This window comes from Hydra vulgaris, chromosome 01, assembly GCF_038396675.1.
Source record: "Hydra vulgaris chromosome 01, alternate assembly HydraT2T_AEP".
Classification (NCBI taxonomy): Eukaryota; Metazoa; Cnidaria; class Hydrozoa; order Anthoathecata; family Hydridae; genus Hydra; species Hydra vulgaris.
Window position 1 is genome coordinate 52,626,473 of NC_088920.1, and position 24,227 is coordinate 52,650,699.

Below are 24,227 nucleotides of genomic sequence, written 5' to 3' on the forward strand. Positions count from 1 at the left end.
CGTGTGTATGTTTCTTGTGATGCTGTTTTGAAGTGCTTTTTCTATCACGAAAGTGCTCAAAAAATTGAGTCACGACTATAATATAGTATAATAATAATTTTAAAATAAAATTTATTATGATAAACTGAGTCAGAGCTATAATATATATCACGAAGTTCTTCCGATGAAAAAACATTAACTCATCAAAAACAGAATACGAAGAAGCACTTAAACAAAATGGTTTTAAAAACTTTAACTTAAAGTACAACCCAAAAGACAAGACACCCCCTAAAAGAAAAAAAAATGTAATTTGGTTTAACCCACCTTACAATAAAAGCCTCTCTACTAATGTTGGCCAAATCTTTTTGCAATTTCTCACTTTCAAACCCATTTCATAAACTATTCATTTGAAGCACCATAAAAGTTAGCTACAGCTGCTCAAACAACATTTCAAAAATCATAAAAAGTCACAACAAAAAAATAAATTTAAAAAGTACAACCTAAAAATTTACATTGTAATTGCAAATAAAAAGAAATCTGCCTGCTGAATAAACATTGTAGAGCTACAAATATAATTTACAAATGCATAATATCTTCCCCAAACTCAGCAAAGCATACATTGGTTTATCAGAGGGCATGTTGAAAAAGAGATATGTAAACCACAAGTAATCATTTACAAATAAAAAAACTTTCAAATGCAACCACTCTCTCAAAATATATATGGAAAACCAGGGAAAAACTCAAAGAAACACCTAAATTAACTTGGTCTATCCTAAAAAGAGTCCCTGCTTACAACAGCTTGACAAAATAATGTGTACTTTGTTTATATGACAAACTGATAATTTTACTTTGTAAAAATGCAGAAGAGCTACCTTATAAAAAAAAAGAGTTGATTTCCAAATGTCGTCACAAAAATAAATTTTTATTAAGCATCCACAAACCTGAAGATTAGTTACTTGCATTTATAGTTGTGTGTGTATACATATATACATAATGTGTATATATATATATATAATGTGTATATATATATATATATATAATGTGTATATATATATACACACACACACACACACACACACACACACACACACACACACACACACACTTCCACGTGTATATATAGCTTTTATATTTGTCAAGGTTTGAATATCAGCACAAGAAACAATCTGGTGGAGCTGGGCAGTATGCAAAAATTATAGGACGTATTGAGGTAGTGATTTTTTTGAAACAAAATTACTCTTGTATTTGCAAACAATTCACTGCATTTTAAGTCGTAATTTATGTTGCTATAGAAAACTTTTTTTATTTAAATTGTTTGGTGTAAGGGTATATATATATATGTATATATATATATATATATATATATATATATATATATATATATATATATATATATATATATATATATATATATATATATATATATATATATATATAGTACCTACCAAGCTCAAACCTTTGATGTATATACTAAACGCCCTGCATATTGTTATACCAGTATATGTGTATGTAGCTGTACATGAAATGCCATTAATGACATCGTATTGAAACAGCTATCTGTGAGAGTTTGAATACATACATCTACAGAGAGTTTGCGCAGGTCGTATGTACATATAAAGTATATTTACTACAGGAAATTTTTTTTTGTCATTGCTATTATTTGTTTTCTTTGTCTGTAAAAAGGTCTGGATTAAAGTCATCTTTTTCAAAATTAAGTGAGCAGAATATATTAGTATTAAACAAACCTTAAATTGCATATGCAAAAAGAAAGTTCAGTATTTTAAAATTGATTGATCAAATTTTAATTGATCACTGAGTTAAAGTTGTACTCTGCTAATCCGTAGTCATTTACTGTTTTAAAATTTGGTTTTAGAAATTCACTAAGGAAAGTGATAATACAAAAATTGAGTTTGAAGATGGCACCATTGGAATGGCCATTCCAAAGAATTTCATCCCAGCTATTGAAAAGGTAAAAAAATTAATAGTTTTGATGTTATTTTTTTTAAATCATCTTTAAATGTTTTTTATTTCTTATCATTTTTTTTTAATGTGAGTTATTTGTCAATCATAATTAATCCTTTTAAAGGTTAAATAATGGCTTTAACTGTTAAAAGCTAAATTGTTTCTTTTATTGATGAATCTACAAAAAATGTATATAAATGTGTAGTTATGTTAAATTTGTTTCAAATGTTATTAAATAAATATTATGATTGGCATAAATATTTTAATTGTCAGGGATTTTATGAAGCGTGTGATCGTGGATTTTTATCTGGTCATAAAATATGTGGGCTAAAATTCATACTTGAAGATGGTATGTTTTGTTTAAGTATAAAATTAATATTGTTATATATATAAAAGAGAATTAAGAATTTCCAAAAGGACTCCAGCTTTAAATCACTGTCTGTTCCTGTTTTCTTGTGTCTAGGAGCCCCCAAAATGTTTAGAGACTTAATGACTACATAAAGAAAAAAATTTATGGAATTGAAAGATTTGCAACCAACTAAGTTCAAAATTGATAGTTGTATCTTGTATTTTAAATGCCCTGATTTTTTCCCTAAAAGTAGTTCATTAGTATTTTCAACATTTTTGGAATTCCTGAACACTTAAGACATGGAATAAATAGTGCTTTTGTTACTTTCAAAAGTCTTTCTTTAAACACCTTTATCATCCCTAATTTAAACAGTCTTGATAGAAAGCAGTTAAATTTGTGTCATCTTTTTGTTTCTTTTTGATTTTTAAACTGTACTGAATAAAGAAAATTGATCAAAATTAATACAATATTTTTGACATTAGAAATAAAAGTAGTAAAATTAGTAGTATAAATTTTTACCTTCACACTTTCTGGTATAAATCATTGCAATACGACAGAAATAAAGTATTACAATTTGATAGTAAAAATTAAAATACTCACTCCTGATCTGCAAAACTGGTTAATGACAGGAAGGGCATTCAGTTGTAAAAATTGATTTAACTCTTTCATAATATCATATTTAAATATGTATGAATAAATAAGCCACCCAAGTGTGTAACCATGGAAGGTGAGTATTAAAAAAAAATCACTCAGAGTAATGATAAAAGTTTTGTCATTCTCTGAGGTTTTTTTTTTCTTTTTTTTTTTGTTTTTTTGTTGCCATTCCTTCCTTCAATTTTATTTTGTATTTAGGCCCATTGATGACTGGAATGTTATTACATTTCAACTGTTAAATGATTTTTTATTTTAATAGTTCAAACATTGCTTTTTAACTTTCAGTAACGATAAAGGCGTAAGGTGTGTAGGTGTAACAGCTTTGATTGTGAGAAATGTGTTTTTAAAATCAAATTTTTTTATCCAGATCTTGATTCTTTTTCTTGGTAAATATTTTAGTTTTTTAAAAACATACTGTAGATTTAGATCCAAATGCTTGGTAAATCAGCATTTTATGATTTGTATCTGATCAAATATAAGTAGATCTAAAGTAGTATAATATAAGTATTTTGCAGAATTAAAAGTTCTTAATAAAATAATTCTGTCGTAAGTTCATAAAAGTAAAGAAAGTTTTTTTTACACTTTAGTTAACTATTGTTTTGATGTTTTCCTTTATTTTCCTTAGGTGCTGCCCATGCTGTTGACTCTAATGATCTAGCATTTAGGTTGGCTGCCATAGGAGCTATGCGAAAGGGTATTATTTTTATGTTGCATCAGCATAAAGCACTTAATTTTCTTTAACAAATAATACTAGTTTATAATTCATTTTATAATTATTAATTATAAAATGACTTTGGTATAATATATATCTTTAATTCTACATTCTATAAACCAAATAGGTTTGGAAAAATGTGTATAAAGAATTTCAGAAACATTCATTGTAGACAATTTTAGTGTGCTTTTGTTTATGCTATCTTTTGTTATGTTTTAGCTTCATTTGATTTGTCTTTTCTTTATTTGGTTTGCCATATGTTTGTTTTATTTTTTCATTTATAACTTTTATTTGTTTAATTAATTTTAATCTTTAATTACTCATCATTATCACATCATCTTTATCTTTTATCTTATCATCATCATTATCACATCATTATCTACATATACATTTATTTTTTTTAATGTTTCTACATATACTTCTTTTTTTTAATGGTTCTACATATACATCTTTTTCTTTTTTTTTTTTTAATGGTTCTAATATACATCTTTTTTTAATGGTTTTACATATATATCTTTTTCTTTTTTTTTTTTAATGGTTCTAATATACATCTTTTTTTTAATGGTTCTACATATTCATTTTTTTTTTTTTTTTTTAATGGTTCTACATGATTTAATAGTTTTAATGGTTCTACATGATCTTTTGTTTTTTTAATTGTTCTACATGACTTTTTTGCATGCTGCAAAAGTCAGGCTTTTACTTGAATTTGTAGTGGCAGCATTGTTACTGAGGATTGCCAATATAATGATTGTTACTGAGGGTTGCAAATATGATGGTTGTTACTGAGGGTTGCGAATATAATGATTGTTACTGAGGATTGCCAATATGATACTTGTTACTGAGGATTGCCAATATGATGATTGTTACTGAGGATTGCAAATATAATGATTGTTACTGACGATTGCCAATATGATACTTGTTACTGAGGGTTGCAAATATGATGGTTGTTACTGAGGGTTGTCAATATGATGATTGTTACTTAGGATTGCCAATATGATACTTGTTACTGAGGATTGCCAATATGATACTTGTTACTGAGGATTGCCAATATGATACTTGTTACTGAGGATTACCAGTATGATACTTGTTTCTGAGGATTGCCAATATGATGATTGTTACTGAGGATTGCCAATATGATGATTGTTACTGAGGATTGCCAATATGATGATTGTTACTGAGGATTGCCATTATGATGATTGTTTCTGAGGATTGCCTATATAATACTTGTTACTGAGGATTGCAAATATGATGATTTTTACTGAGAATTACCAATATAATAATTATTTTGTCCTGATTGATAAATAGCTATGATTACTTTTAAATATTTAGTGCTTTAAATGGAAATGTCTTTTAAAGCTTTGGTTACCTCTTATAAAATAAACTTACAAATATGTTCTGCTTTCAAAAATATTTTATAATTTTAGCTTTTTTTTCCTTTAAGCACATTTACTATGTACAAATGTTTATTTTAATTTTCTAGTTGATTTCAAAAAATTAAAGGTTTTCAATTTTATCAAATAAATATTTCACTTTACTTCTTGAATTGAACAGATTTTTCCAATTTTCCTTTCAATTTTTGTTCTTACACTTGTTTTACTTTGCAATTGCAATACAAATATCCTTAAATTAGACAATACAACGTGATTAGGCTTATATATTTATCATGGATGACTTTTTTTTAAACCGTGTATGACAGGTACCAAATTGCATTGCATCCATACTGCATTATTATTCCTGACATTCCTCTCACCCTGGTGTTTTTATCATCGTTTTGTCTGACTGGTTTATTTCATTTCAAAGTGTTTATGAAAATGTAATAATTTTTGGTTAACATTTTTATTTAGCATTTGAGGAATCAGCTCCACTGCTATTAGAACCAATAATGTCTGTGGAAGTAGTAGCCCCAAGTGATACACAAGTAAACTAATAATTTTTAAAAAAGGTTTTAACAAGTATATTTAAAACTTTTTTACAAACAAAAACCGTTGTTTTTTTGTTTTTTTTTTTAGGGCTCTGTGATGGCCGGATTAAATAAAAGGAAGGGTATGGTCACTGGTACAGAGTCTTCTGAAGAATACTTCACAGTTTATGCTGAGGTATATGTTTAAGTCTTTTTAAATATTAAAAAACAATTGGTATACAATATTTTAACAATTAGATAGTTTGTTCAATAATATTTTAATTAAAATAAAAATTGAAAAATAAACTCTAAAAATTTAATATTTGAACTTAGTTTTATTATCAAGTTAGTTGAAACATATATATATATATATATATATATATATATATATATATATATATATATATATATATATATATATATATATATATATATATATATATATATATATATATATATATATGTATATATATATATATGTATATATATGTATATATGTATATGTATATATATATATATATATATATATATATATATATATATATATATATATATATATATATATATATATATTAGTAGAAAATCACTTAACTAAATTTTTTTCCATTTGACACTGTGTTTTATCAACAAAGATTCATCAGAAATGAATGATCAAATTAATAAAACTTCAATTTATACCAAAAATTTATCAATTGATTATCAAAATAATCAATATAAAAGATTTAGGCCTTTATCGCGACGATGGTTTAATAGTAATACGTAGAAAATCTGGTCCACAGCTCGACAAAATTAGAAAAGATATTATAAAAATTTTTAAAAATATTGGCTTTCAAATTGAAATAAACATAAATTTAAAAATTGTGAATTTTCTTGATGTCACATTTAACCTTTCTGAAAATTCATATAAGTCTTTCAAAAAACCAAACGATGAACTATTGTATATTAACATTAACTCTAACCATCCACCACAAGTTCTAAAACAAATCCCGATTTCAATTAATAACTAATAAATGTATTCAATTCCTCTAAACGAATATTTAAAGATGCCCTAAAAAAAAGTGGTTTTGAAAATTTTGAACTAAAATTTGACCCTTAAAAAAAGAATACAAAAAAACGAAATAGAACTAGAAATGTAAATTGGTTCAACCCCCCATATAGCAAAAATGTTTCTGCTAACATAGGAAAAGTGTTTTTAAAATTGGTCGATAAGCATTTCCCGCTATCTAATAAATTACATAAAATTTTTAATCGAAGTACAATTAAAGTTAGCTACAGTTGCACAAAAAATATGGAAAGAATTATAAAAGGTCACAATAAGGCTTTGTTAAACAAAAAAGAAATCCTAAATGAAAAAACTACAGAAAATTGTAATTGTAAACAAAAATACAATTGTCCAATGAGTGGAAGTTGTTTATCAAAAAATGTGGTATATAAATGTGTTGTTTCCTCTAAGAATGTACCTGATAAACAATATATTGGCATAACAGAGGGTGAATGGAAAAAATGTTTTGCCAATCATAAGCAATCTTTCAAGAATAAAAAGTATTCAAAAGACACCGTGTTGTCAAAATATATATGGGAATTAAAAGAAAAAAATATTGATGATTTTATACTGAATTGGTCTATCCTTAAAACAGCGCCTGCATATAACAATATTTCCAAAAAATGCATACTATGCCTACAAAAAAAATTTGAAATAACTACACATGCAAATCAAGAATGCTTAATAAACAAAAGATCGGAATTAATTTCTAAATGTAGGCACGAAAATAAGTTTCTCCTAAAAAACTATAAAAATAAATGAGTTCAAATAATATTTACATTAACTACCCTTTTTAAAAAAACATTTTAAAAAAATAGCATAAGGAATCATTTCTAAAGAATTCTTTTTATAATAGTGTCAGCAAATTCCACAAATGTGTGAAAATTTACAGTAGTTAAGACATTTGCAACTTCCTGTAATTTAATTTTTGGTATAAATTGAAGTTTTATTAATTTGATCATTCATTTCTGATGAATCTTTGTTGATGAAACACAGTGTCAAATGGAAAAAAATTTAGTTAAGTGATTTTCTACTAATATATAATTGCTCTGTTCTTTTAAGAACATTGAGCACTCTATTGTGTAGAATACTTTTTAAAGTTGTTTAAATTTATATATATATATATATATATATATATATATATATATATATATATATATATATATATATATATCAGCTCTCGAAATTAAGGTCAACATTCGGCAATGCTGACCTTAAAGTGTTTAAGGTCAAAAAATCACCGACATCGTTTCTATGTTTTATGGTAACCCCTTTGTGTCAATGTTTTTTTGCCGACCTTATTTTCCTAATTCCGAGGGTTGTTATATATATATATATATACATATATATATATATATATATAAATATATATATATATATATATATATATATATATATATATATATATATATATATATATATATATATATATATATATATATATATATATATATAACGATTGGCTACGTTATCATACAAGTTTAAAATAGCTAATTCTACTAATACCTGCATCAAATATTGTTCCTTTTACATTTTACTATAGGAAACATTTTTTGTTATTAAAGTATTTATGTAAGCATATTTCATCTTTAATCTGAAATTAAAAAAAAAAACTTCCATTTTTCAAATTATTTGCTTAAATACTTACAAGTAATTTGGTTAAATACAAATAATGGCGTATTTTCTGTTTGTTTGTTTTTTTTTAAACAAAAAAAGTTTGTGATATATGTATTTTTATATAGCATATGACATTTTTGAATCAGACTTGGGTAAGCTTTAAACATACCAGAGTCTGATTCAAAAATTTCATAATGCATAATATGCAAAAAGTTTTAAAAGGTTAACAAATACAATCTATGTATCTTTCTTATGCGGTATATCAATACTTTTTTTAAAAGTAATATAAGAAAAAGTTTTATTCTTCTGTTTTCTACAGGTTTACTTTTATAACACAATAACCTCATTAAATGGTTTTTATACATTTGATAAGCACCTTTGAGAACTCTAGTGTTTGAATATTATCATATACCTTGTTTTCTTGCTAGAAAACAACATCTGTTTTAAAAAGTGTATGATTATCATATGCTTTCATTTTTTTAACAAAATTTTTACCTCAATGTTTATAAAAATCAACATACGCATGCTTATGCAAGCATATGATAATAAAAACAACACCAACATACTATTTATTTAGATTATTGTTTGATCGAAATATAAAAAATTGATATTTATTACTCTGTTGTCATTTATGTTTAAGTTAATAATAAGTAATGCAAAAGGAAAGGAAGCCGAGGAAACTTGTGTATTCTTAGAGAAACAATTAAAATGTAAACATTAATGAGGTGATTGCAAAGAAGCTGCAGAAATAGTACTTTATTTCTTAGGAGGACCAGAACCGAAAATATGGAAAACTTGTGGATTGATTCATTATACCAGATGTCGCATTTATTATATGCACAAAAGAAAGAATCAAGTAAATCATCTTTAAAGATGATTTACTTGATTGCAGAGTTCTATTGACTGCAGAGTTCTAAAGGAGATCTAAATGTTATAAAGTAGTAACTTCTACTTCAGACCCCAAAATGGTGCTCTTTAGTAAAAGTCCTAATTGTTTTTCCCCTCAAGTTTTATAGCAGGTTTTTGAAAATGCATTTGAGTTCATGATCTTACTGGTCCTCTATTACCAATTAAAGATGTTCCAAATTTTCGAATACTCAAAGGTAACTCCAAAAGAAACCTCTACAAAAAACATAAAAGTAACTGAACGACATGGATCAATGGAGGGGGAAAAAAGTCTTGGGTGGCATAAAAAAATTGCATAAAATTAAAAGAACAATTTATCCAGTGCAAAGGTAAATAAATGCAAAGGAAGGTGATCTATTTGCAATTATGTTTCAAGATCAGTTTGTACCAAGCAATACTGCTACAATAGTATTAAAACAAATGTGATCTTAGTCTCTGAAAAAGGAATTGAATACATTTTCATCAGAGGAGTTTTTGTTTAGTCTGTTATTAATTGAAATTAGGATTTGTTTTTGAATTTGGGGTAGATAATTTGATATTAATATACAATAATTCATCATTTGATTTTTTGAAAGGCTTATATGAATAACAGAGAAGTTAAATGTGACATCAAGTAAATACACATCCCACCCTCTAATAAATGACATAAAATTTTTAATCGAAATACAATTAAACTTAGCTACAGTTGCTTAGCAGCAGTTAAACTTAGTTTCAGTTGCAAAAAAAATATGGAAAGAATTATAGAGGATCACAAAGATGCTTTTTAAACAAGATGAAATCCTAAATGAAAAAATTACCGAAAATTGTAATTGTAAACAAACAAAAAACAATTGTCCAGTAAGTGGAACAGAAATATATGACTTCCTGTAATTTAATTTTCGGTAAAAATTGTTTTATTAATTTGATTATTCATTTCTAATGAGTCTTAATAAATAAATAAAATTTGATAAGTGATATTCTACTAATTTATTATTGCTCTGTTCATTTAAGAACATTGAGTATAATACATTAAAAGTTATTATCTATTTTGTATAGTACATTAAAAGTTATTTATATATAAAGTTTGATAAATAATGAAAATAAAATTTATCTTGGAAAAAGAATACAGTCTTTGACCAATAAAGAAAAAATTGTCAATTTATTATTTGATGGAATTTATATTAATCAAGAAGTTGAATGGCAGATGGAAGGTTTTTGGGTATTGTTGATGAAACAGAGAAGTTAGCAACAACTGTTTTAGTATTTTTATAAAGATTCTCTTTGTTTAATATCATCCAGTATTAAACAAAGAGAATCTTTATTTTTTATTGATCCTACTCACAACTTCAAAAATGCTTTTAACAATTTTGAGTCGTAAAATATGTACTATTCCAGTATGATATATACCAAGAGATCAGTTATTACTTAATCAATTACAAGTTTTAATTTCACCTTCTGGTTTAAAATTTATCAATGCAGATTTTAATGAGATTTTTCAGATAAAATTCTTCAGTATGAGAGTAAAAACCCCTCAAAAGTTGCTCATCACTTATCCAAACAATGCTTCCAGGCAACAAGTCTTCAAAGAACATCAGCAAAGCTGATATTTCAAATGTGGGAAACTACAAAGTCCTACTTTGAATGCTACTCATTATTTAATAGTAAAATCTCCAGTTGTTGGTTCACATAATTATTTAATAGTGAAATCTCCAGTTGTTGGTTCACATAATTAGACATGCTTATGGAACCAATTACATCAAAACTTAGTTATTTTGAAAATTTTGTTGACTTTCTTAATCAATGCAATCGCTTGAAAGTTCCTAATACAGGCTTATCCTATCCAACCAATTTAACTTTTATACAATTTTTAAATGCCTTGTAGAATTTAGTGAGCATATATTATTCAAAAAGTATTATGTGAATTATATCCTTATAGGAAAGCTCCAATTGCATCTTATTGAACAAAGATTTGGTCATTATAGGTAGCTGTTTTGTGGAAACTATTAGATTAAAGTGAAACAAGTTTTGGATGCTGAGAAAAAATTAGAATTAAAAGTCTTTGTAAAAATTAATAATAGTTTTGACTAAAGATCTTGAGAAATTTTTTATAAAATATAGATACTAACCAGTTGGATGAAGATGAAATCATGAAGTTCCGAAATCTTTAATGGTAAAAAATTACTTTTGAACGACATTTGAATAATGTCTGTTCACAGGTAATCCTGTTTCACAGGAAAGTGTTCAAATGGAAAGCATAGAAGATGTTAGTGGGTTAATTATCAGAACAATTTTAAATGCTTCATGTGATCTTGTATGTGATTTAAATGCAAAAAATGTTGCATTTATCTGTAGATAAAAAGGTTAAAAAACTTTAAAGTTCTATGTTAAAGTAGTTACTTTTCTTATATAGTATGTTTATAGTATTTATAGTAGTATGTACTATATTAATTTAATTTTTAAATTTTATTCTTACTTTAGTAAATTGTTTTTTTTACAAGTATTTTAATTACCAAAAAAATGTTTGTAAAAAATTGGAGAAAAGAAATTAATAAAGATTTTCAAATTTTATTTCAGATTTTTTTTGTTTGTTTCTTAAAGTGAATTTTTTTGAAGCCATTATTAATAGAAAAAATTTTTGGCCCTTAGCGTATTGCCGCAAAAATAATGCGCAGACAAGTTAAATAGGAGACCATGATATGTGTGTGTGTGTGTATATATATATATATATATATATATATATATATATATATATATATATATATATATATATATATATATATATATATAGATAGATAGATAGATAGATAGATAGATAGATAGATAGATAGATAGATAGATAGATAGATAGATAGATAGATATAGATATATAGATATTAGGGTGGGTCATTTTTCAACAATTTTTTTAAATTGAATAGAATAAAAATGATTTTACGCTGAAAAAAAATTTTGAAACTTATTTTTAAGGTTTTACAATTTGTGCTCCAAAAAACTCACTTTTTTAACCAAAAAGCGGGGATCTTAAACATTGAAGTATAACATTTTTATTTCTATGAACTTTAAAAGGTCTAAATATTAATTTGGAATTGAATGGGAAGTTTACATTAAAATATATATATATACTAATTTAGACCAAGAAAAATAGCTTAAAACTTAGTATAATTTTTAAGTATATTTAAATAGAATGACGCTTGCAATCGAATATAACTCACGTCAGTCACAAACAAAAACAATCTTAATTTTTCAAACTATTTATTCAAAAAAAAATTGAAAAAACGAATTCATGCCATACTTTTACTCAAGCTTAGAATATTTTTTTTATTATAAACTGACACTTATAATTTCACTTGAAAATCAAAAAATAAAAAGAAGATTTAAAAAAAAAATAAAGATGCTACCAAAAATCACGAGATCGCTTTCAAAGACATTTTTAGCAATATGTTTTCAGAACTGCATCCTTTTTGCTATAAAGAAACCGCGGATTGATGGAGGTTATGACGGCGTCATATTTCATGACATCATCATAAGTGACGCATCAGGTTTGCTAAATAACATATAATTATAGTTTTTTTTTATTTTTACCCAATTTTAACTTTGCTTATATTATTTTGTTAACTTGACTCTTTTCACTCTGCCTCTGATATGAGGTTACATTAAAAAGTTTTGCAACAGTTAGAAAAAAATTCAATAAATATTATGTGTTCTAGGAAACTATTAAATGATCTAGTTGAAAAATGGGCAACGTTAAAAAAAATAAAAATAAAAAAGACAACGCAGAAGCTAGAAACATCTTTAAAAAATATGCTAAGAAAGTTTTTTGGATTGAAAAACCTGATGTTTGCTCAGATATGATGTTTGCTCATTTTAAAAGAGAAACATGGAAGCAACCTAGATTCATACAATTCAGATAAGCAATTTTTAAAAGATGAAATGAAGAAACATAAAATGACACTTGGTACAAAGGATTTAGCATATTGCCGAAAGATGAAAAAGTTAGAAGAAAGAAGGTTGTGATATTTAACATTTATCGAGCAACAAGAAGATCAAACTGAGGAAACTGATTTTTAATTCATCAGAATAAAGTGAGGTCTCTTCCTGTCAGGATTCTGACTAATCAGCAAACGAAATAAAATCAGGTACTAGTGCTTCAACAGTATTACCTTAAAATTTTTCAAAAAAAGTTCTAATTACAGATGTTTCTAAACACATTTCATTTAGAAATATGATGCACTTTCTCTCTGACATAGTAGAACTTCTGGGCAGTTTTCTCGCTTTTTTGAATCCACCATCAGACATGCAAATAGGAAAGCAGGAAGTACAAGTGCAGCTAAATATCGAGATATAATAAAAGCTGCAAGGCAAAGTAAATTCCCAATAATCGCACACTTTGGTTGAAAAATTTTGCAGGATATTACTAATGATACAAAACAAAAAAGACTTGTAAATACGATGGTGGTTTAAAGCTTCTTGGCAATTCGCCAATGAAACACGGTACTGTAAAATCACATCATGATACTTTAGTAAACATTTTGGATGAATATAAGTTAAGTACTTATATAAAGGGTCTGTGTTTTGACACAGCTACAACTAATACGAAAGTATTCCGACACAAGCATTAGGTTCTGTCAAACACATGGTTCAATTATATTACAGCTTATATGTTTGGGAAAAAGTTCACATTGGTAAAACTTATGCTCCTAAAATCTGGTGTTCAAAGTTTTCTAAGCTAATTGGAACGCAACAAAGGAAACTATAGATAAATCAAAGTTCAAAAAGTTTGACAAAGTTGCAGTTCAAGGAATGTATCTAGAAAAACAGATTGAAGAAACTCTTCAATTTTGAAAATATGCACTTGCCAATTTAGTATTTCAAAGAGGTGATTATAAAGAACTTAGACTCACCTACTTATGTCCAGATGTAAGCATTAATGTTTATGCTTCGGGATCAGTTTCCCATGTATGTGTTATAGCTAAGTCAATATAGTATCTTCTTTAGGAAAAACTGTTAATAAACGATCATAGCAGATCATATTATTAAACTATGATGTTCATTTAAAAATGTCATAATTCAGTGACCTAATCATTTAATGGAAGTATGTCGTGGTCAGCGAAATATCATACGGATTTATTATATATTAAATATTTTAAGATCGTCTTAACTACACTGAACAGCTTAAAAAACGAAATGGTTTTATTTTTTTGACCTAGATATGTTCTACACAAAATAAGTTTTTTTTTTTAGAATTAAAAAAATAAAAAGTAAAAACAAAATTTTTTTTTTATTTTTTATACTAACCTTGCAGCTGTATAATAGATTGACGCATAGTTTATTTTTTTTTTAATTTACTTATATTGAGTGATCCTTTTTCTTTTAAACTTTAGGCATATGACCTTTAGTACGAGTATGACCTTTTTTATTAAAATATCTTTTTCATTCAATTAGGTTCCTTTAAATGAAATGTTTGGTTATTCAAGTGAATTACGCTCAATTACTCAGGTAATGAAAAAGTTTTAAATCTTAATTTTAAGTTAAAGGTGGAGCAGAGGAACGGAACGGAGCAGAACGCCTTTATTTTCATAGTTATTTACAGTTTCAAAGAAAATCCAAAAATTAATTTTGAAACAATTTACTTAATATTGTAGGTGCTATACTTATTATAATTTTAAGTTCAATGGAACGCATAAATAAAAGCTTGAAATTTTGCAGTTCATATATACGACTACGACAGTTCATATATACGACTACGACTCAAACTTTAACTTTTTTTTACTTTATAAGTAGGTAAGCTAAACGACTGTGGTTTAGAAATTGTTTTATAGGGGTTTAAAACAATTTTTAAACTACCGCTGTGTTTGTTTTCGTTTTTTGTTTTTTAACAAATTAATTGTTAAAAAGAAAAATTATTTAGTTGTTTGTTATTGTTTTTTTTTGTGTGTGTGTTAATGTAACTAGTTATAGTACCACTAAAACTAATTCATAATAAATAAAATTAAATACCTGTAAAATCAAAAACTTATGCAAAGCAATTGCAATTAGCAAATATAAAAAAATATCAATAAGAATCTTTTGAAAAAAATTGAAATGTGTTTTTAATTGTGTGAATAAAAACATTCAACAAATTCTACTAAAGATTATGGTATGTAAATAAAAATTTTAAAGTTGAATTATTTGTTAAAAAAAATATCTAGGCAAAAGGGAGAGTTTAACTACATTATCGTTTTATTTTTATTTACAAAAAGATAAACAATTTTAAAAAAATGGCTTATCTTTTAACGCTAAAAGAATAAGGAAATGCTTAAAATTTATATTTATTTAAAAAAGCAAAAGTTTCCTCAATTATTTTAAGCTAGATTTACAAAGTTTTATAGAAGAAAATATCTATCAACAATAAATCATTAGTTTTATTTTGCAAATACTAATTTTTTGCTACAATCTTATGTAGGTTATAGAATAATTACAGGTACAAATCCACTTTTTTTAAATGCATGTTAGATTAAGTGTGTTTTACTTTACCTTAACTTATCTTAAATCGTAAACTTGTTTTATCAATAAACTTTTTTAAATTTTTAGGGAAAAGGTGAATTTAGCATGGAATTTAATAAATATGCTGTAGCAAATGCATCTACACAAGCTAAAATAGTTGAAGAATATAGTGGTACCAAAGTTCAAGCAAAAGTAAAAGGAAAAAAATAGAAAGTTTTTCATAATAAGTTAACAACAGTTTTAAGGTTGTGCAATCTCTGCCCATAATGGTGTCAAAGAACATTTAAATTGAAAAACGATTTAAACTTTGTCTGCATTTTGTTGCTTATATCAAACTGCTACAAGCAGTTTAGGTTTGAAAATAAATTAGCTAAGAATCCAATAAACTGATGTATCAATTAGAATGTTTATCATTAGTTTATTTGTATTACTATTAAGTAGTAATTAGTTTAATAACTTTAAATCTAGCAACAAGGCTTAACTAGTTTATATGTACGTAAACAGGGTTATAATTAACACAAATGGGTCAAAGGTTTTCAGTTCACGAGCTCTCTCTTGTTTTAAATTAACATTGGAAACCTATACCATGAAGCAGGGTATTCTTTTTAAAGTTATTTGTTTCATTATTGTCAAAATGATATTAGTCTTATTGAGTATTTTATAACATCTGTATGCATAACGCTAAACCTTTGATGTGAGCGACGTGTTTATTTTTCCTTAATGCTGCATTTTTGTCGATAATCTTTTCCGAATTAATCAACTAATGGTGTTAGTTGATTCAAGTATGATTTTTTTAAATGTATATAGCTGCACTTTAAGTTATAAATTGAAGAATATTGGTTATATTCAAAAATGTATCCAATATTTAAGCTGATGTTTTGATTAACTTGAAAACGATTGTATAATACTTTTACATCGCTCATAATAAGAAAATTGTTTTGCTTTTATTTTTATGAATGACTTTATGAGTTAAAATTACGAGTACGAATTTTTAATAATTTGGTTGAAGATGGTTGTTAAGTACCTTAACTTTAACCTTCAAGATGTTTAGATCTTGCTTTGCAAAACTTAAAACCTAATATAAAATTTTTTGTTTTTACTTGTATGATAAAATTCTATGTAATAAGATCATTATGATCTTCTTGAAGTCCTGCTCGAATTATTTTAATTATAAATTCCATTATATGACAAATATGACAACTGCAGCCAATGAAGTTATTTATTTTTAAGCAAACGATATTAATGATAATTTTGTTTTTAAAGTTACTATTGATAGGGCAAAATTAAAGCTATCAGTCTTTAAAAAGGTAATGTCAACGCAGTATTAAGAGAGAATAAAATATATCTTAATTGAATTGTTTTTACTAAATTCAGCAAAGATTGTAGTAATTGAAACTGTCACATGCTAGAACCGACTACTATCTGCGTTCGACCATTTAGTAGGAGAGAATTAGCGAAAAATAGGGTCGAACCCGGACAAAAATGGTATAAAGCTAAAATTTTGCAGAGATAAAGTAGCCAGTGTCTGGATGAGCGTAAAAAAAAGCCCCGTTGATTGCGCTACGGGAACATCCCTTTTGGGGCAATATTTAGGGTACAAAAAAGGGGCAATTTTAACAGCACCAAAACGTCATAAACTTTATACCGTTGGATCGAAAATTTTTTGCTGATCAATATTTATATAAGAACTATTACTTGAAAAAAATTGTTTTTTAAGTTATTTACGTTTGAAAAGTGTAAAATCGTTAAAGTGTTAGATTTTTTGTTTTCAAAACATAATAATATAACTTTTGTCTGTGCGCAATTTTAAATGGGAAAAAATTATAAAATAATATATATTTTTTTAAAATAACTTTAAGACTTGAATGCAAATTTCTTTAAAATTAGATGTCCGATATCTTACTTTTCTCAAAACAAATCATCAAATAAATTTCTCTCGTTTTCAATTTCATCACTTGAATCTTCAATTTCAAAATCCTAAAAGTGCAAAATATTTGTATTCCAATAAAAACAAAAATATTTAAAGAAGATTATGTGTATATTTAAAAAATAAAATTTACCGTTTTATTACTGCAGTCTTGCCCATGACAGCCACCGCATGCAGACATGCATTTTAATCCGTTTTTCCTGCAAGAACACATATTAGTTCCGCACATATTTCTTGACGAAGTTTTACAATCGCAGCGAATCACTTTTAATATATTGGGTGGTGCCACATCTTTGTCTGTTGGTATTGGAAGAAGACAACCATTATCTAACTTCCATCCCCATTCTTTAAGATCCAAGTTAAAAGATTCATCTAGCATTTTCCATTCAACAACTTGAAGGTGAACTCTAAGACCATGAAAATAAGCAGCACGGTCTGTGTGTATCAACTTATCTGGCTTAATAATTCCTTCATAAACCATTTGTTTATATTTTAAATACCTAAGAAAAATACTATGAAAATATGACACTTTCGAAATCTAAATGAGTGACTTAAACCCACAAAATTATAATTAATCTTTCAAATACCAACCGCATTTTCCTTAACGAAGATTCTGCATTTCCACCAAAAACTTCAATGAAAGCCCTTACTGCAGATTCTCCAACTTCTTTTTTGGTTGCCCAGTAATCCGAAATAGTTTCAGATACTGATTGTATATTATTGGATTTTTGCAGTAATTTTAAAAAACTAGGTTTTCCTTTTCCCAGTATTGAAGATGTCGAGTCACATCCTGACCATGCGTGAACAAATAACAGATGTTCTTTAAAATCCATTACTCGAGATTGAGCGTCTTTAATACTCTAGAGTTTTTTCTTTCTTTCTTGATAAAAAAAGTCTCATTTAATTCATCTTTCCAATGATACATTAGCATAACTGCTATATCAGTATCATCAACAACAACAATGCATGGTGAAATTTCCTTTGCAACTTCCAACTATTTAGAGACAATTTTCGTGTCAGCATCCCCTTTGCAAATATATACAACATATCCATCTCGTTTAAGGTAATCTGACAAAAGTAAAATTAATTGTGCCTTGTTGTGTGAATTCGATAGAAAACGCTCTTGTGAGTACGGAACCTGATTATTTTCTCTTATAACAAGATTTTGGGAAGAACCTTTGCATTTTCTTCTGATGTGTTCATTAGATTTAATTGAAGATTTCTTATCATAACCATCAAATATAATATAAGTGGTGGCATAATTTTTTCTTATATAGCTGACGTAGGTCTCAACAGTTTCTACAAACCTCATACCTTTGTTCCAAAGAACTCAGTGGAGTGAGGAACCTCCATCAAGGACATATTTGCACATTTGTACTTGCTTTAATTTCGTCGTCAGGAAGAACCACTTTGCGCAAAGATGATTTGTTTGCTTTCAACATTAGGTTATTTTTAAATAATGATTGTGGGAGATGAGTAAGCTCATAATCAAAATATAGTTCAACGTCATCCTCTCTTTCTGCAATTGCTGCAAGTCTATTGAAAAGGTGTGTTGGATCGACACAACAATCAGTTTGTTTGTCTAGTTTTACGCTATTGGTCAAAACATCTAAAAGAAAAAAGTGTATTCTTCTTTTTAAACGTTGCTTCATTGAACTTAAGGCCGTTGAGAAATGTTTGTAGACGAACACCTATGTTCTCAGCCTCGTCACAATTGACTAGATCTTCACCATTAACTGACACAAGACCCGTAGATAATGAATATAGATTTCTATCGACAGTATCGAATGGATTTCTTACAGAAAATCAGTCATAAAACAACTCACAATGTTCATAATCACATACTAATCTTTTAATACCCATTTCTTTATTGCTTTCCGTAACTCCGATGTCAAATCCAGATAATTTATGCATTACTTCATGAACACTTGCAGAATAACTGATGCTCATTATCCATAGGTTGCGTACATTTTCATCAAATCCTCTACCTCTAGTTAAACTACCATTGCATTTTAAAGCCCGCATCAGGGTCTGCTCTATTACAAGATCAGAAGATAGGCCAGCCCAATACCTTTCAGATCGGCGCACTGCGTGACGACCATCTAAGAATTGTTGATGTAACCATGGATTCGTTTCTGAAAGGTATTGCATTTCTTGCAAATATAACCTGGAGCACTTGGCATAGTTTGAATGCCCTGATGCGGCAAATAAGTTTAGCATTTTTGGGATTGCTTGAAGATGCAAGTACCAGTTACAAGTGCAACTCTGCAACTAAAAATTCCTTTATGATACTAATATAGTGTATGTACAAGATCCAAAGTTTTGCAGTGCGTGATTCATATGACTTTTTTTCCGTATAGGTTAATATGGCAGATTTAATATTTTTGAAAGCATCTGTATTACCATGTCTGATTAACTCTTCCTCATTCATACCATTTTGCATTGCAATTTTATAAATGCATTCAAGTCTGGATAAATCTAGTTTTGATTCGTCAACTAAAATATCTATAATATGACTCATCAATGCACTCTGGACCAACATGTGACCTCTTAAAGCTCTTGCAACAGCTTTTCCTTTAAGCATATGTTTTACTGTATCTTCAGAGTAAACTTGTTCTAAAACTTCTTCCAGGCCAGTCCCTGCCATTAGTTTTCCAATACTACCGAGAAAGCTCATCGTTGCGTGAAACCCTCCGAGTCGACATACTATATTAAGGTTCTGATTTTTTATAACACCAAACGCTTTCTGCCTTAATGGCTGATCAAACGTAACGCAGGGAGTAACTATTTTATATTTATTGGCTTCATCAATAATAAACAATAGTGTAGAATATATGCATGTTTCATCTTAAGAATTTAAGTCAGTAATAGGTAAAAATTTTTATAAATGCTTTTTCATAAACTGTTTTTGATTGTGATGTAGTATGCATCATATAACCTGACCAGTTTGGGCGAGGATTATTTCTTGAACTAAAAAACCATGTCACATGTCAAATAAGATCAAGATTCATTTCGGGCGCACGGAATACTTCAGATACAATATCTTTTATTGGTTTAAAACTTACATTTAATAAACCCTGATAGCTTGATCCGTGATAAGGCGTTATATTTAAAGACAAATCAGATAAATTTTTAATAGGCTTGTGTTTCAAACGTGTTATGCTTTCATAATTGCATTTAGAAGACAAACATATTGATATTGAACCCATTTCGTGAAACGTTCCTTTTCCGGTCAATGTTCGAATGTTGTGATCTACATTATCAGCAACCCAATGTAAGAAGTTCGGCTCTTGTTTTTGCGCGGCATTTACTCTACTAACTGCAGCAGATAACTTGAACAACTTAAATTCATCGGTGGAAATTGAAAATCCAAATTTGTAAAGGTGATCCACAAGCCATTTTGTTCCAAAAGATTTATCGATATCTACTCCAATTCCATATGGAATTGGTGCTATCATAGATCTTGGTCGCGAAGCTTGAGCAATGCATTGTCCTAAACTAATTTGTCGAAGCTTAACTGAAATTAAATAGCTTTGAAATAACTGTAAACTCTTTGGAACCCACTTGAGTCCATATTCAATATCACCCATATCCTCTAGTGACGGATATACAGATTTATTGACATTCATTTATCTGATTTTGCTTTAATTATACTTGCAGCGGCAGAAATGATATCATTTTTAGTGTAATCTTTCTTTTTTTGAAATTTCGATATAACAAAAAAAGCCATACCTCTGAAACAAACTAAATTAGATTGACCAGAGAGTTCTCCAAAAAAAATATGATCACGATAATGTTCAAGTAATTTTCGTTTTAAAGATTTTGTCGAGTAACACGGATAACCATTACTAAGTTCTTTCATTTTAATGTGCACATCTGAAAGAGTATAAAGTTCGCAGTCAGTTTCTTCTTCTAACCAGAAACAGAGTTTCTCAAAATTTTCAAACATGAGATCTAATGGGCGTCCACGTTGGTTGTCGCTTTTAGTTTAAAGCCTGAAGTTGTTCATACACAAAATATGATAAATAGCTTCTTCCGCTACAAGATCATAACAAGACATCAAACGAGAATGTACAGCATTTCCCTAATCATCCTCTCGATTCAATGAACGTTCAATCATTTTTTTTAATCAATGATATGGTCTCAACTTTAGAAATCAGGGAATGTTTGTGATCTACCTTTTTAGTACAAAGAAAACATTTTGATTTCCAATCAAATACTTCTTCAAATGAGGATCGTAGTTTCTTTCTTGGAACAGATAATGATTGATCTTTACAACTATCCACAAACTTTCTTCTACAGCTAAGATGGACTAGTACTGTTGTACTATAATGCGTGTTCTGTCGGAACTGGTCTCTAAGAAAACTAAAAATATGCAAAAATCTTTCTCAAATTATAGCTACGTTACAATTGAGTTTAGAATTAAAACTTAACCTAATTTTACGTTTTTTTAATAATAAAATTGAAAAAAAAACAAAAAAACATTGTTGATGTCAACTTTACTTGACCTCCCCCTCCCCAGTGTCACAATTGTCAAAAAAGTTCAGACCCACTTCCTCCCTATTTTAGTGACGTAAATAATGGGCAGCCCCTAATTTGAAATGATTCGGAAAATTAATGAACTATTTATTTAACTTAATAAATTATTTAATTTAACAAACTGCCCAAAAAATCTTTTTTATAAGATTGTATATTTAAACAAATTTTAACCTGCATAGTTCATTCATACTCCGTTCTTCGCTTAATCGAATCAATTTTTTGAGACCTTTTCCATTTAATTTGACATAACTTTCTTTGTCAAACCCAAGCTTGCACAATACGCAAACAGCATTCTTTTTTTTTTCAAATGTAAAAACTTTTACTACTCGTAACGTTTAACTTCTAAGTTTTACTTCTCCATACAATAGTTTCAATATAATCAGACGCAACCTTTTTTCGGAGAAAAACTAAAATATTCCATTCATACAAAATGTTTCATTGAAAACTTGCGTTACGAAAACAAAAGAAATGATTAAGTTTTTCGTAGGAAAAATTTACTTTTGAAAACAAAAAATCGAATGACGTTTTGCGCGGCATTCACTTTTAACACTTTTACACTTTTCAAATGTAAATAACTTAAAAAATAATTGTTTTCAAATCATAGTTCTTATATAAATATTGATCAGCATAAAGTTCTCAATTCAACGATATATAATAAATAATGTTTTGGTGTTGTCATAATTAGCCTATTTTTGCCCCAAATTGCCCCAAAAGTGATGTTCCCGTAGCGCAATCATCGGGGCTTTTTTTTACGCTCATCCAGAGACTGTCTACTTCCTCTGTGCAAAGTTTCAGCTTTATACTATTTTTGTTCGGGTCAACTCGCAATTCTCTCCTACTAATTATAACAGAATAAATGATACACCGACCTTAATAGGACCAACTTTGTTCAGGATAGATAAGTTAAAATTTTTGTTACAATCAACTAATGGAATATCCATTTAGAACTGACTAATAAAAAATCAATTTACAACCGGCAATTAAAAAATTATTTAATGAAGAACCAACTGACAAAAATATATATAAACTTGAGTAATATTTTTTTGTATGAAAAAAAAAAACAGAATTACAAATAAATCATTTGTTTTCATTTATCGTTTCATTTAATCATTTATTATTTCATTTTCATTTATTTATCAATTATCATTTCACTTAATCATTTATAAAATATTATTATTTAGTGTATCATTGATTGGTCATCTGTAAATGAAGTCTATTAAAACGGTCGGTTGAGCAGGAGCCAGTCCTCTCCTTTGTCTTAATTAACTGTCGATGCTGCAGATTATTCACACAATGTAGTCGGTCGAAACAAGAATTGTAATGAGTCGGTTCTGTATTAAAGTTGATTAGTCGGCTCTAGCATCGGCCACAATTGAAACAAAATACAGCTAATAACACTATGTTATCGCTGGAAATTAAAATACTTTTGTTTGGTTAAACAGAAAAAATCATCAAGATCCATAAAAGTTTCTGGTTTCAGCTTTTTAACGGTCAATTAAAACGCATGGTTTGAAATACAAAAGGTATATTCAAAACAAATCAGCAAGTAACAGTTTCGTTGCACGTAATCCATATTCAAGTTTTGAATAAACAAACTTCAGTTTGTCGGACTTTACTAGATGAGACTTGAAAATTGTGTGTAGAAGGGTAATACTTTAAAGTTTTAATTAAATATTAGGAAAATATTTTCAGAGAGATTAAGCTATATATAATAACGCTTTAAAACTATTTTGTTATGACTATATGGCAAAATCTAAACGACTAATGTGAATGAGGAAAGCTGCTCGGTCAGCTTTATTGCTCAGCAGCAGAAAAGAATCACATTTTTTCACACTCTAAAAATATTTGGTGTTTGAAATGGTGTATTGTAGTTGATGTTTGAAATGGTGTTTGTGGTAAAGTCTTTAGAGTCTTTAAAGATGTTCTTACTCTGAAACCTATTAATAAATACATTTTGAGAAATAGGGTAACCCCGGACACCCCGGAAGAAAAATATAGATTGTACACATGTACTAACAGAAAACAAAGTTTCAAATAACTTTATTAAAAGTGTAAATATATATGGAATTAGAAACAAAAAAATAATTATTGTAAACCTTGATAATATACGAAAACATAAAAGATAAAATGTTAGAAAAAAGACATGTTTCAAAATTGGAGGTTATCTAAAATTGGAGGTTA

General features: G+C 27.6%; 2 protein-coding genes across 2 annotated transcripts in view; one reads left to right on the plus strand and one right to left on the minus strand.

Moving 5' to 3' along the window:
• The window catches only part of LOC100210106 (elongation factor G, mitochondrial), a 77,047-nt gene extending 60,993 nt beyond the window's left edge, over positions 1–16,054 (plus strand). Inside the window, exons 19-26 of the mRNA XM_065788565.1 lie at positions 1,120–1,189; positions 1,853–1,948; positions 2,215–2,290; positions 3,570–3,638; positions 5,501–5,574; positions 5,666–5,752; positions 14,540–14,593; positions 15,668–16,054. Of these exons, the coding sequence (XP_065644637.1) occupies positions 1,120–1,189; positions 1,853–1,948; positions 2,215–2,290; positions 3,570–3,638; positions 5,501–5,574; positions 5,666–5,752; positions 14,540–14,593; positions 15,668–15,790 (649 nt within the window). The 3' untranslated portion in view covers positions 15,791–16,054. The remainder of the gene's footprint in view (positions 1–1,119; positions 1,190–1,852; positions 1,949–2,214; positions 2,291–3,569; positions 3,639–5,500; positions 5,575–5,665; positions 5,753–14,539; positions 14,594–15,667) is intronic.
• A 1,586-nt stretch (positions 16,055–17,640) lies between these two features.
• On the minus strand, positions 17,641–22,355 carry LOC136074898 (uncharacterized). The gene is made up of 2 exons (XM_065787115.1): positions 22,218–22,355; positions 17,641–21,872 (listed from the first exon to the last, which is right to left on the minus strand). The coding sequence occupies exon 2, from the start codon at positions 21,134–21,136 to the stop codon at positions 20,498–20,500; it is 639 nt and encodes a 212-aa protein (XP_065643187.1). The 5' UTR covers positions 21,137–21,872; positions 22,218–22,355; the 3' UTR covers positions 17,641–20,497.
• Between the last annotated feature and the right edge of the window lie 1,872 nt (positions 22,356–24,227).